The sequence below is a fragment of the Saccopteryx leptura genome, chromosome 8 (assembly GCF_036850995.1).
Source record: "Saccopteryx leptura isolate mSacLep1 chromosome 8, mSacLep1_pri_phased_curated, whole genome shotgun sequence".
Taxonomy (NCBI): Eukaryota; Metazoa; Chordata; class Mammalia; order Chiroptera; family Emballonuridae; genus Saccopteryx; species Saccopteryx leptura.
Window position 1 is genome coordinate 37,519,798 of NC_089510.1, and position 15,413 is coordinate 37,535,210.

The 15,413-nt window shown below is 37.5% G+C and overlaps 1 protein-coding gene across 2 annotated transcripts in view; it reads right to left on the reverse strand.

Moving 5' to 3' along the window:
* Positions 1–470: 470 nt before the first annotated feature.
* Positions 471–15,413, reverse strand: part of CIP2A (cellular inhibitor of PP2A) — a 39,438-nt gene continuing 24,495 nt past the window's right edge. For both annotated transcript variants that reach the window (XM_066346783.1, XM_066346784.1), the window contains 9 exons: positions 14,647–14,765; positions 12,117–12,312; positions 10,791–10,865; positions 10,587–10,697; positions 6,023–6,219; positions 3,547–3,660; positions 3,224–3,306; positions 2,384–2,523; positions 471–989 (listed from right to left, as the gene is read on the reverse strand). In XM_066346783.1, the coding sequence (XP_066202880.1) occupies positions 819–989; positions 2,384–2,523; positions 3,224–3,306; positions 3,547–3,660; positions 6,023–6,219; positions 10,587–10,697; positions 10,791–10,865; positions 12,117–12,312; positions 14,647–14,765 (1,206 nt within the window). In that variant the 3' untranslated portion in view covers positions 471–818. The remainder of the gene's footprint in view (positions 990–2,383; positions 2,524–3,223; positions 3,307–3,546; positions 3,661–6,022; positions 6,220–10,586; positions 10,698–10,790; positions 10,866–12,116; positions 12,313–14,646; positions 14,766–15,413) is intronic.

Consider the following 15,413-nt stretch of genomic DNA (forward strand, 5'->3'; position numbering starts at 1 on the left):
AAAACATTTCAAATAGTAAAACTAAAGCTATCTCATAAATAATTCTACAAGGTATTAGCTTTATAAGTGATACACAATGCAGTGATTTAATACATTGGCTATTTTCTAGTTTTTAAACATTCTTTCTTTTACAGTGACTGAATTTTTTTTCAAATTTAGAACTTATACCATATATCTTACTATACTTTAAATCAGCGGTTCTCAACCTGTGGGTTCCGACCCCGGAGGGGGTCGAACAACCAAAACATGGGTTGCCTAAAGCCATTTAAAAATGTATTGTATAATAAATATGTATTTTCCGATGGCTTTAGGCGACCCCTGTGTTTTGGTCCTTCGATCCCCGCCAGGGTTGCGACCCACAGGTTGAGAACCGCTGCTTTAAATGCAGTAATAAAATTATTTTAAATTCACTGATCTGTCCTTTTGTGCTATTTTATAAGAAAACTTCTCTGGCTACATCATACCGTCTCTCCTTTTACTAATCACATTTTCAATTTATTAATATTTAGGACTGTTATATTAAGCAAGTTTGATTTTAAAATCTAAATAATCACAAATGAGACCAAATTAAGTAAGAGAGTGGCAGCAACTAAGGAAGAGGAAAGAAATACCTTAGACTATTAATATTCTAATATAAGAACCAAAGAAAACTTTAAGCAATAAAAGTCAAAAATAGGAAGTAAAACTTTAAGAACAAATAAAACCATGTATCAGATAGGTTCTTTACTAAATTAAAAATCAGATAATAATTTGCTCTTCTTTTGGAGTCAGACATCACCTTCGCCGCCCGCCTTCCCCAGTCCATGAATACATAATGTCTATATGCTGAGATTCACAGTTTCCGGATTGATTTTCCCACCACTGAGACTGTGGATCATCGCGATCATATGAGAGTGCTTGTTCAGCTCCTCTTGCTGAAGTTTCACTTGAGACTCTTTCTCTTCCAAACGCCCTTCTAACTGGGACTTCTGAACCTCCAGGGAGGAAGCCTGGGACCGGGGAGGGAGAGGGAGAGGAAAACAAACCACCTGTCAGTTTTCTCTCCACACATATGTTAGGACGTCCTTACTTTTCATTTGTAAGATAACCATTTCAAGTGACACATGATAAATATGTGTATTTTAGTTAATTAAATTACACAGTTCAAGGTAAGTAATCATTAAACAATACAAAATAAATTGGGAAGACGTATTTGATTTGTCTTTGTCAATGTTAGCAACGGAAATCCTGCTAACTCTAAATTCTAATTACTATTTAGAATTACTATTAAAATAAGCACATTAAAGCAGAAGCAGGAAATCTGTAAGTGGGGTATGCAGCTTTACGCCTCTCTGTCACTTATGCTCTGTAGTTGTTCAGTGTTTTCATCTTCCTGGCAGCAGATGGACTAGGAAGCACTATCCAGAGTACCACGCCAAGCAACCGGGGTAATGGAGAAAGAGCAATGGATTCAGATGCGGACTATGTAAGTCTACCGTTCCCCTTAGCTATGTGAATGCCCTTGAGCCAATAACTTAACCCAACACTCAGTCTCATTTGTAGAATGAAAATAATTAACTTATATATATTAATGTATTTGTCAAAGTGAGGAGAATGTTTCAAAAAGTCCTTTGCACAGGATCTGGCTGGTTGGCTCAGTGGTAGAGCGTCGGCCTGGTGTGCAGGAGTCCCGGGTTCGATTCCCGGCCAGGGCACACAGGAGAAGTGCCCATCTGCTTCTCCACCCCTCCCCTTCTCCTTCCTCTCTGTCTCTCTCTTCCCCTCCTGCAGCCAAGGCTCCATTAGAGCAAAGGTGGCCCAGGCGCTGGGGGCGGCTCTATGGCCTCTGCCTCAGGTGCTAGAATGGCTCTGGTTGCAACAGAGCGACGCCCCAGATGGGCAAAGCATCGCCCCCTGGTGGGTGTGCTGGGTGGATCCCAGTCGGGCGCATGCGGGAGTCTGTCTGACTGCCTCCCTGTTTCCAAATTCAGAAAAATACAAAAAAAAGAAAAAGTCCTTTGCACATTATAAAGTTCTAAACAAATGGAAACTACTATTTTTATTACCATCTCTACAACCAGAGAGGAGGCTACATACCCATACACAGCCACCTACACATGACATAAAGAACTGGGAACTCTTTTCTGTATTCCTTGACTACTTAACAGCAGTTATGTTCTGGTAAACAGTATATATTTAATAAATGTTCAATTATTTTAGGAAATCCAGGTTTTTTACATTGTGAGAGACTCTTCATAACAACTGTAAAACCACTCTGAGATCCTAATTATCTTTAAAACAAAATTATGCTAAAGAAACAGAATATTAATTTATCCAAATTCACCATTTTCACAAAGTAAGACTTTTTCAATTTACTGCAAATGAGAACTCAACAGATTCTTACCTTAATGCTCAATTCTTTTCTTAAATGTTCCGTTCTGGTTAACTCTTTTCGAAGACTGTCAATGGTTTCTTCCTTATCTTCCCTTTCTTTTTTTAAGACTTTAATCTTTTCCTCTTGTACTTTTGTTTTTTGTTGCAAATCTTAAAATAAATAAACAGTTAGTTATATGTTCAGGGGTCTTATACTAACTTTCCTGAAAGCTTTAGTAGCTATTTTCATAAAAGCAAAAGAAAGACAAAGAAACACCTTGCTGAAAATAAATGTTTTAATAGTATCTGATGAATAAAAAACATCATGTAACTCTTCTGTATCAGTACTCTACAGAAAAAATGCTAAATCTCCATGTCTTTCCCCCTTCCTCTGTTCTAAAGATAATATATAATATGAGGAGAAGGACAATCCTCAGAGCTTAAGGATTAGAAGAGAAAGGGAGAAAGAAGACTGAAAAATTATATAGGTAGATGATGTCTGTGTTCTAAGGCAAGTGAGTTAGAACCAAAACAATGTCTTTCTGGATCACTTTGGAGTTATCATTAAGGAACCAGTCACTAAAAGTTACCTAGCACTGCCACCTGCTGTTACATTCCTGTAAAATGTTTTATTTTACAGAGGGCGGTAATTTTCTGTAACTCCCAGTTTTTAAAATCCATTTAACTAAATTGCTTTCTGAAATGTTATGACAAGAAAAGGAGACTTGTTTAGGATATGACTTAAGGTTTTAAAATATGAGAGAAATAGAAACTAATGGAAAACCAACATAAAAACCATTCATGTTTTGATTTTCTCCCAATACAAGTTATGTTAACATATAAACAGTATGTTAAATAAAAAGCTACTTACTTGCCAGTTTACATTCTCTGTCTACTAGCTGGTTCTGTACTTCTTTTCTCTGTTCTTCTCTTTCTATTAATTGGGCAATAGATCTGAAATTATACAAAATATAGAAGAAAATATCACTAAACCATATCATTCCTTTTTCTCTTCAACTATTTTAAGAGAAAATTTCTAATAGTAATGACCTTTAAATTCTGCCTAGTGCATTTTATATCTAAAATAAGTTAAACTTCTATTGAGTTATCTGTAAAAAACCATATTCTGTATAAAGGGAATCATTGTTTTTGAAAAGTTCCAAAATAAGTAAAATAAAGCACTAGAGATTTTACTTTTCATTTTGTTGCTTGAGTGACTCATTCAATTTTTTCACTGTCTCAATTTGTTTATTCAGAGAATCGCATGTGATCTGTAACTCTTTATTCTTCTTTTCAGTAGTTTCATTCCTGAAAAGACAAGGCGATGAGTGATATTTTTATGGAAGAAAACACACAGTGAAGAAAAAAATAATCAACGTTTTCTTTACTTTTTCTTCTAACCAAATTACATACACTACAGGTAAGAGAATGAAAGTTATGAACTAGCAGGGCATAAACAGATTAACTCCAAAAGACAGAAAAGACATGTTTTGGCTGACTGAGGTGATAAAAATTACTATACAATGGAAATATGTAGGGCATTAACCTCATATTTACTAATATAGAGCTTTATTCTACAGATAATACTGCATTACATAGTTTCCTATAAACACATACAGCTATCTTCAGAGCTAGGTCCAAAATGGAAACCTCTGTAAAAATCTGTCATCATTAGCTTCTTGGACATAATATATGTTTAATTAAAAATGCCCAGTTAATGGATAAAGCAGTTGAGAATTCTAAAGTTCTCTTCCCTCTTTAAAGCTCTGTATCTAATAATACTGCTTATTTTACCTTCAAGGTCAACACTGAAAAAAATGATACTCTGACAGCCCTCTATCTTAAGTGTGAAAAGTTGACATAAGTAGAGCCATTTTTAAATAGAACTATGACAACTATTCCAGAAGAATTACCTTGCATGTCTTACTTCTCAAACCTTTGGAATGTTTGAACTGGGCAAAATAATGTTGGGACTGGGCCAAACCAGCATGTATTTCAAAGAACTGTACGGAAAGCGAATAGGAAAACAGGTAGCCTGAGTACCAAGCTGAATGTTCAAGATATTCTCTAGAATTAGCACCACCATGTATACCTAACAATAACTTAGCTTATTTGTACCTATAGAAATTCCTTCCTTCCACTTATATAATTATTTCCCTTCTCTTTCTCATAAAAGTCCCTTCCCTTCTTCATTCCCTAATTTGAACACTATTTGGGTTTTTGCCTGAATCAGTGCTTCCCAAATAGTTATTATTCTTTGTGATCTCAAACATTTGCTGCCTCTCACTTGGGCCTTTTCTTTTTAGATTAACATAGCATAAAATGTCCTTTTTACTTTACTAAGATAAACAAACTGGCACACTAGCCACCTCTGGCCAGCAGACGTGTTTTATCTGTCCTACAGAGTGTATAAAATCTAACTTTGAATACTCTGGTATCACATGTGAGTTTTCCCCAACCAGTGTCATTCACTTGTTACCCACCTGGCTCCTCAGTGCAGAAGCTTTACTTCTTGGCTCCTCACTCACTACCTGGAACACCAGCTGGTCCTAGAGATCACTATTTCTCTTGGACCACGTATGTACTTTCCCTTTCACTGATAGTTCACTTTATCAGGGCTGCCCAAATCAGACTTTGGAAAGAGTTGTCGTTGGGGAAAAATATCCTGTGTAGAAGTCACCTTGTCATCACGTATTTCCCAGACGTTATACATTTTTCACCCTTCACTTTTATCGATGGGCAGATAAACACATAGACCTTGCCCAAGTTAATAATTTTCTATGTGTCTTTATTAACAGCATAAAACAGCAGAAATTTTTCAGATCTTAACTAATCTTAAAATAGAAATTAAAACAAGGATCAAGTTAGCCGGAGTCTTTTTTTGTATTGTTTGGTGGAGAATACATCATTACTCCTGGTCTTCCTCACAATTCACAAATTTTAAGACTGGACTAAAAGATAAAAAGTTTTACAAGGGAGGGGAAAACAATCAATTTTCTACCTTGTTAGTGGGTATATAAATTGGCATAGCCTTCTTGGAGGGGAGATTTGGCAATCTATCAAAGACTTAAAAGCACATACCCTTTAACCCAGTAATTCACCTTTAACAATATATCGTATAGATATAGTTACTCAAAAGTAAACTACATTCAATGGCATTAAGGATAAATACTAACTAAAAATCTAGAAATCGGTTAAACACTAACACCTAAATTTCCATTCTATTAAGCTGAATGACATGAAAATGTTAATATTCAATCACCTTTGATCCATAGAAGGACCAATTCACATGGTTAAACCTAATATAAAGTGTGACTAAGGTCATTCAACACTCCCTTATGGAGTGCCTAACTATGTAGCAAGCACTATTCTAGGCGCGACAGAGTTGTCAGTGAACAAAACAGACAGACTTGGCCTTGCGCTGCTGACATCCCAGATGGCCGATGAACAAATGCAAAGAAGTAGAAGCAATTCGAAGAAAATAAAGAGACCTGCATTCTGTTTCTAACTTCAATACGCAGTATGAATAAGCAATACTTCAACATATACGTACCTTATTATATTATCAGAATAAATAAACGCTTACAAAAGGATTTTAGGACCACAGAAAAAAAAGTACTATGTGTTCACTATAGATTCTAATCTCAAACAGAGGCATTTACTAATTTACCTTTGAAGAAGTTCCATGTAGGATTTTGTCAGTATCTCATGTTCTTTGGCCACAGCTTCTAACTTCCTATTATGCTGAAAGAGATGCTCAATATCACTCTGGGCTCTTTCTGACTCAGCCTGCTGTGACTTTAGCAACACACTAAGCTCTTCATTTTTCTTCTCAACTTCTCTCAACATACCAGCAAGTGTTCGTGCCTAAAAGAAAATGAAACAGAGACTTTTCCACTATCATTATTTAATATGCTCAGTTTTTACAATTTAAAAGATTTACCAAATATCTAATAGGCTAGCATCTATTGGGTTATATCAAGATTTATTAGTCATATGAACTTATTACTTAACTACTTCTAATCTAATATTATTACAGTTTTTTATTTAATAGATTATTCTGACAAAACAATCTCAGCATGACCAGATTCATGAAAATGAACACAAATATAACAACATAAAGGTAAAACTACATACAGTACTTAGTTAAAAGGGTATAGTCCCTGGGGCGAGCTGCTAAAACTGAATCACAAAGTTTGCACACCTCAGTTCTCCCATTTCAGGCAAGAATTAAGAACAAGATTTAACTATATCACAGATGCTTAAATAAACATTTAAAACTAAGCCAGCACAATCAGTGAACACAACCTAGATTCAATATGAAAGTAACTGTGACAAAAAAAAGTTAAAGAAAAAGAAATTAAAGCAGAAAAATAACTAGAGTAAGTGTACTTCCCCCGTTCTTTTTTCCAAAAAATTTTGAAATACCAGATAAAAACCTAAGCCATTCTTTGCTTTTGGAGTCTATAAAGCAGTAATACCCAAATATTTAGTGCTATTTTTACAAAAAGTCTTTTCAGTAAAATAAGTAAAACATTAAATTCTCCATAAAATTCAAGTTATGTCTAATAATCGGGCTATGAGAAGGGAGAGAAAAAAATAATTTTAATATCACTAATTTTCTTTATTGGAATTTATGAAAAATTCAATATACCATTCACCAGTCAAGACAAATGAATCCAAATAAGAAAAAAAAAAGAAAAAATATGGTTATATTTATTTATATTTTTTAGAATACCTTTACTCAAAAAAGATTTAAAAGGCATTATACTAGTCAATGATTTTAATGCCCCTATCAGAAGTCAATGTACTTTATTATAACTCATTACAAATGATATCACGTTGTCTAGATTCCATTTGTATCCATTTGTATCCACAGAAATTTCGTATTACTGCACTAGGTTCTCACCCATAATGTATACATTATGTACATATACATACATAGCACAACGCCAAACTTTCTGGCACCCTCTGGATACAGAAAGTCTCTGACATCAGGGATGGGGGAGGTCATGCACTTTTCACATGGCGGGAGGTGTCATAAAGAGGGCAGCACAGCCTGACCAGGTAGTGGCGCAGTGGATAGAGCGTCGGACTGGGATGCAGAGGACCCAGGTTTGAGACTCCGAGGTCGCCAGTTTGAGTGCGGGCTCATCTGGCTTGAGCAAAAAAAAAAAGAAGCTCACCAGCTGGAGCCAAGGTCGCTGGCTCAAGCAAGGGGTTACTCGGTCTGCTGAAGGCCCGCAGTTAAGGCACATATGAGAAAGCAATCAATCAACAACTAAGGTGTCGCAACAAAAAACTGATGATTGATGCTTCTCATCTCTCCGTTCCTGTCTGTCTGTCCCTGTCTATCCCTCTGACTCTCTGTCTCTGTAAAAAACAAACAAACAAACAACAAAGAGGGCAGCACAGGGTAAATACAGAGAGGAAGGATCACCAAACATGTATGGGAAGAAGACCAAAGAAGTTCTTTGGGAAATGAAGATACTAAAAATTAAAATCTGTAGGATTATTAGGAGTTAGAAAGAGGTTTCCAAACATTGACGAGGAAGGACAAGGTCAGGTAAACCTAACATTGTCAAGCTTCAGAGACTGCAAAGTTGCAAGGGTTAGGCAATAGTTAATTAGTACATTTGCTTTCTATTCTCTTCATGGGCCATGAGGCTTCATGACCTCCTCCTTTGAAATGTGGGGGAAAGTTATCTGTCAGGCAGACCTAGGAAGCATCCAGGAGGAGCCCAAAGACTAATAGAGGAGATGGACAGTCTGGGAAGAATGCAGAGATAAAGAAGACAGATAGTCTGCTATCTATCTCAAGAACAGAGCACACTGACCTACCTTAGAAGACTCCACTACCCCCTCGCCTACATGACTAAATGCACAGATTTTTGCCCTCTGCACCTTCACTAACAGCCCCTGAACCACATAAAAAGAGCTAGCAGGACAAGAGTATAAAGCAGACTTTGGGCCAGAAGCCCTGCCTTCTCAGGTTGGCTGGCAATTCAATGAAAAACACATATTCACTTCAGTCTCGTCCCTGTGTACTGGCTACAAGGTGACAGGGAGCACGACCTCCAGCTTTGTCCGGTTTCAAAGTAATCTAATATGTTGACTGCAGAGAATGCACAGAAATGCAAGATGCGGAATGAGAAGCAGGAATCCTAGTATGACAAACGAAGGAATTGAAATGACCTCCGAGCTGATGACAAGCCACTAGAGGATGTGCAGCACAGAAGTGACGGGATCACTCCCTCAGGGATCACTGTGGGGGAGAAGGGATGGTGGAACTAAACACAAACGACAACTGTGGGTGGTGTAGAGCTGAGGAGAGGGCACTAGACTGAATGCAGGAAGTCTAATTAGAAACTCTGCTGTGATTTACATGAGAAAAGATTTTGACCTGTAGAAAACAGTGTCAAGAACAGAGACAAAGGCCAGCAAAAAGTACTATTTAGGTCAAATCATGTGGACTTGGTAAATGACTAACTGCAGAAAGTAAACTGTGATTTCCATGTTTCTCGTTTAAAAAATTCTAAGAACACTAGGGGTAATGAATATACAAGAAAAAATACTTTTAAAAAGGGAGGTGATAACTTCAATATTAGTTATGCTCAGTTGGCAGTATTTGTTATATATTTAAATGGAGCCGTACAAGGAGGCATTTAACATGTAGGAAAAAGGCCTCTGCATATAAATTTGGGGGCATTAACATTCTGGTAATGATTAAAAAGAGGAAAACGATAAATACCAAGAAGTAGAACTGTTGGGTTTATGGCTGTCCTACTTTCAGGTTTTTGAGGAATTTCCATAGTTTTTGATAGTAGCTGCACCAACTACATTCCCAACAGTATATGAGGGTTCCCTTTTCTCCATGTTCTTGATAACACTTATTATTTGTTGATTTTTTTTTATAATAGCCATTCTGACATACGTGAGGTGGTGGCTCACTGTGGTTTTGTATGGTGACACATGGTTACTAGACTCAGCGTGGTGATCACATCATAAGATATATAAATATCAAATCGCTATATTGTACACCCAAAACTAATACTATATGCCAGTGATCGGCAAACTCATTAGTCACAGAGCCAAATATCAACAGTACAACAATTAAAATTTCCTTTGAGAGCCAAATTTTTTAAACTTAAACTATATAGGCAGGTACATTCCTTATCGAGGTAGCGCCTGCACGTGGTATTTTGTGGAAGAGCCACATTCAAGGGGCCAAAGAGCCGCATGTGGCTCGTGAGCCGTGGTTAGCCAACCACTGCTATGTCAACTATATTTAATTACAAAAGGGGAAGAAGGGCTTAAAACAAAGAAAACCCAACATTTAGGGTTGAATGGATAAAAAAGCTCATAATGAATAGAGAAAAAAACAAAGTAAATAAAAAAGAAGCAAACTCATAGATATGGAGAACAAACTGATGGTTGCCAGATGGAAGGGGTGTTGCAGGAATGGGTGAAAAAGATGGAAGAGATTAAGTACAAATTGCCTGTTATAAAAATAATCACCTGTGCCTGATCAGTGGTGGCATAGCGTATACAGCATCAACCTGGGGCGTTAAGGTCCCAGGTTTGAAACCCCGAGGTTGCCCATTTGAGCGCGGGCTCATCCAGTTTGAGCGCAGGCTTGCCAGGTTGAGCATGGGATCATCGAAATGATCCCAAGGTCGCACGCTTGAGCAAGATGTCACTGGCTCAACTGGAGCCCCCCCCCCAAGCACATGTGAGGGGCAATTAATGAACTACTAAGGTGACGCAACTATGACTTGATGCTTCTCATCTTTCTCCCTTCCTGTTTGTCTCTTTTTTCTTTCTCACTAAATAATAATAATAATCACCCAGATATAAAATATAGCATAGGTAATATATTTAATAACTATGTATGGTGTCAAATAGGTACTAGACTTATTAGTGTAATTTCTTCGTAAGGTATAGAATACACATCTGATCACTATGTTGTATATCCAAGATTAATATAATATTGTATGTCAACTGTAATTAAAAAAAATTTTTTTTTAAATCCATTAGGGTAAGAAAAAATATCAAAAGGTAATGGTGTAACCAAAATAAAAGGGAAGAGGATTTCAAGATGGAGGGAGTAGTTGTGTGAAATGCTGAGGACAATTTACTTCAATCAGAACAACAAGGATATTACTAATATTTTGTAATATGTTTTACTTCATTTATTTTTCTACTAATCAGATATGTCTTTATAGGGTACCCACCTCTGTCTCAGCTTGAGTTCTCTGACAGCGATATTGAGCAATTAGTCTATCAGCCTGAGCGAGGGCTAGAGCTTTTGCTTCCAAGAGATCTTGTAGCCTGCTTTCTTTGGACTAGAAAAAAAAACTGCATTAATCTTCATCCACTTACTGGAAAACATCTATTAAAGCTTAATTGTTACACAGTTAAAACAGGCTTGTACTCACAGCAAACGTAGACAGTTTCATCTCATATACATCCATTATGTCAGATACTCTCACATCATTTATCTGATCCTTTACCTAAGTTTTAATAAAATTGGGTCAAAAATCAGAAAACTTTAACATCTGACAAAATAAATGCCTACCAAAAAAATAAGTCATTAAAACTTAATGTGGGCCCTGGCCGGTTGGCTCAGTGGTAGAGCGTCGGCCTGGCGTGCGGGGGACCCAGGTTCGATTCCCGGCCAGGGCACACAGGAGAAGCGCCCATCTGTTTCTCCACCCCTCCCCCTCTCCTTCCTCTCTGTCTCTCTCTTCCCCTCCTGCAGCCAAGGCTCCATTGGAGCTAAGATGGCCTGGGCACTGGGGATGGCTCCATGGCCTCTGCCTTAGGCGCTACAGTGGCTCTGGTCGCAACAGAGCGACGCCCCAGATGGGCAGAGCATCGCCCCCTGGTGGGTGTGCCGGGTGGATCCCGGTCGGGCGCATGCGGGAGTCTGTCTGACTGCCTCCCCGTTTCCAGCTTCAGAAAAATACAAAAAATAAAAATTAAAATTAAAAAAAAACCTTAATATGGCCCGGGTGGGTTGGCTCAGTGGTGAGCATTGGCCTGGTGTGTGGAAGTTCCAGGTTTGATTCCCAGTCAGGGCAAACGGGAAGTGACCATCTGCTTCTCCACCCCTCCCTTTTGACCTTCTTCTAGCTCTCCCTTCCCCTCCTGCAGCCATGGTTCAGTTAGAGCAAGTTGGTCCTGGGCGCTAAGGATGGCTCCATGGCTCCATGGCCTCGCCTCAGGTGTTAACATAGCTAAGTTGCTGAGCAATAGAGCACTGGCCCCAGATAGGCAGAGCATCACCTGGTGGGGGCTTGCTGGGTGGATCTTGGTCAGGGTGTATGCAGGAATCTGTCTGCCTGCCTCCCTTCCTCTCATTTAAGGAAAAAAAAAAAACTTAATGAGTAAAAAGTGAATGAAAAAAAAAAAGAATGTCATACCAGGCAATTCACAAACATTTCACTAATCTGGTTACTGCATAAGAATATCTGAGTAAAATTTATAATGCTTATCGGAATTTAAAATATTTTTCTCAATCTGAGGATGTGGAGGAGGGTGGGGCTGGCTGGGGAACAATAGAGAAAGAATTAGAGCCATATTTAAATATAGGAATTTTATGGTTCATTTTTTCTTATTTCCAAACTTTCCAGAATATTGTTACTTTTTATATTATGATCAAATCTATGTCTAAAGTTGTCAAATTAATGTTATAATTGAGAATGATATTCCTTGGTATGTAGTGAGCAGAATCCCCTTTATAATGGAGATTTATCACTCACCATCACTCCAGACTGAAGTTTCTCTATTAAGTCTTCAATGTTCAATCTAGAAGCTCTATCTTTCAAAAGTGGAGGAGTTGCACATTTTACTGATGTTGGAAAACTGTGATTTAATGATTGCACAGGCATTCTTCTGGGGATATGTTCTGTTTCCTGTTGTCTATAGGCATTGTTTGCTGCTATACTTTCTCCAAGTCTGAGAATTAAAAAAAAATAAGAAATAATTACAGAAAATAAAGCAAAAGGCAGAGTTAGTAGAGAATGAGGGATTCTTTAAAAATAGGTTTGTTTGGGAGAATATGTCTTCAAATATTTTTGAAATAACCTTGGAGTGTATGATGAAGCACAGTTTTGGGAAATATCTAAATTTGCTAGAAGAAGTTATTTTATGCTTACAAACCTTTATAAAAACTACTCCATATCTGGTTTGGAATTGGAGGCACTAGTACTAGTTTGGGAGTGTGGATTTACTTGTAAAAAGTTAAGGACAACGTGATGGGCAGAGGTTAGAACATCCTCACCACAGGCATCACCCCTGGCCTTCCCCTGTGTTCTTCCCTCTCTCCCTCCGTGTATGTCCTCAAAGAGCCGCCTTCCATCTGCCCCTTTCATTTATCTTCTCTTTCTCTTGTCTCAGGGTTTCTGTACAAGCTGTTTCTTTACCGAGAATACTTTACCCACCAGATCTGCATGGTGTTGACTCCTTTTTATCATCAAGTCTCAATTCAAATTAGCCTCCTGGGAGAGGTCCCTTTATTCATAATGATGTACGAAAGAAGGCTCCCTGTCTAATCTACTGCAATGTCCAAAGTGCCTAGGGGAACCTGGTACAAAGCTGCCCTCACCAGATGTTTGTTAACTGTTCAAATAAAATTAACACCTACCTAAACACCCACCCACCCATCCATCTAGAATATAAGTGGATATAAAGTGAATATCCGGTTCACTTTATTAAAATGTCTAAGGTTCCCTGGCCAGATAGCTTGGTTTATTAGAGCATCATCCCGCATCACAGAGGTTACTGGTTCAATCCCTGGTCAGGGCATATACAGGAATGGAACAATGTTCCTGTCACTCTCCCTTTCTCCCTTCCTCTCTCGCTAAAAGCAATAAATATTTAAAAATCTAAAGTAAAGTAAAAAAAAGGCAAAAATATATGTAATTGGACACCTGAGAGTTTCCAAAAAGAAAAATATACAACACAAGTAAGACAGGGACAAACGACCAAGACAGTGAAATGGTGGGAAGGTGTCACACACCGAGACAGAAGATGAGCCTTTCAGTGACGTGGCACTCTGAAGTGTGGGGGTTTGCTTCAGGTCAGAGCAGCACAGCTGAAGCAAGCAGGCCACCACAGAATGAAGCAGCTTCACAGACCGTTTCTATCTTGCGGCTTGAGACACTCCCTATTTGTCAATCTATTTGTTAAAAAAGATTTTACTATAAAATGAAGAGAATTTTGATTATGTCATCTCCATGTCTTGTTTCCCATAGTCTTCCTTTCTTAATTTATGACTATTTAAATGAACTCCGAAAAATAACTTTGCTAAGTCAGTTACTAGAAATAGCAGACATTAGCAAACTTTTCCTTAAAGGACATGGCAGTAAGTATTTTAGGCTTGAGGGTCTATAGTCTGCTACAACTTCCCAACCCTGACGTCATATCATGAATATAGACACAGACAACAACAGTATGAAAATAAATGGATGTGGCCCTATCCCAATAAAACTCTATTTACAAAGACCAGCTCCTATCAGCTGGCTAGAGTTTGCTGGCCCCTGGCATGTAGAAATGTCTTCTCTACTTACCACTGCTTTGGTTTATTCAAACTACTTTTGCAAATACATTTATATAAACCACTTAAACTTTTAAAAATTAAAATATAACCCTACTAGACATTTTGTTAACAATTCAGTTTATAGACAGCTCTGAAAAATCTAAATCTTTTTCAAAACCTAGTATGTATTTGAAATTAATGAGTATAGTGGATAATTTTGCCTGGCCATTGTCTATTCCACTTTCTCATTAAAAACCAAGGCTTACTCTTTGAGAATATCCCCACCTACTACCTCCCACCCTCCTGACCCCCCAACTCCTGACCTCTGGTCCATGAGGTTCTCATACCCGAACCTTGGCAGGTGCCAAGGTCCCCACCTTGGCAAATGACCCATATCTAGTTAATGACTGTGATGCTTAGATTACTTAAACACTTGGGAAGGAAATCCTCTTTCCAGGGAGGAATAAACTGGTAGGAGGTAAGCTTAGTCCAGAGCCAATACATTAAAAAGAGATGGTGAGAGACAGAGAGACACAGAACACGCATAATATGTTAAACCATCTGGATCTAGCTCTTCTGTATGCACCCGGTCTTCTCAGTTGGAATCAAATTTTGATTAGTTGAAAAATTACTATTATAATGAAGCCTGAATTCACTACTTTTCTAATCTATCTGTATTGAGGCCTACTAAAGCAACACAGCAGGATACTGCAGCACCACAGATCACCACATATGACTACTACTCAACTCACACTAACGCAGGAAAATCGGGCAGAGGAGCAGCCTCCAGTAATATTCCCAGTCCAGACTGCACTTGTTCTCTATTATCCGATGTTATAGCAAAAGCCAAAGGAGTGATCACACGTGGATCCTACGCAAATCAGAAACCAGAAAACAAAAGAAAGAAAAATAATGGTCAGGTCTTTTAAAACAAGGTGAGTAAACAGAGCTAAATCATAAAATAACTCTAGGCCAATTCTAGTGTTTCTGACATTTGAATGTATTTGTTAGTCTTTATCTTATTATAATTGTCTTAGCAGTCAATATAAACACTAGCTTTAAAAATCTGGCAAAGGCTTTGAAGGCTTTTGACCGTGGCTATGAAAATTATGTCAAATATTTTGATGAATTTAAAATATCATCCACAACTAAATGATGTTTTGAATTACTGTTTTATTTTTCTAGTTACCATTAAAAAAAAAAAAACTGGCTGAAAGAGAAAATGGCTAATCATTTCCCAATCAATTAAAGTAAAAAGTTAAAGTAAAATTCAAATTAATCAATTAAAAAAATCAAATTACCTCAATAAAAATTTTTAAAATTAAGTGACTAAAACAATTATACTTAAAATGAAAGTCCTTAATGTCAGTAAATATTTTACATTAGTACTATAAGCTCCAAATCACCTACTCTGAAAAACATCTAAGAACTGACATAAAATCTGACTCAATATTTAAGTTGAGTAAAATTTGAGAAAAACAACAGAACATGAACCCTTTATAACTATCAACATTTTACA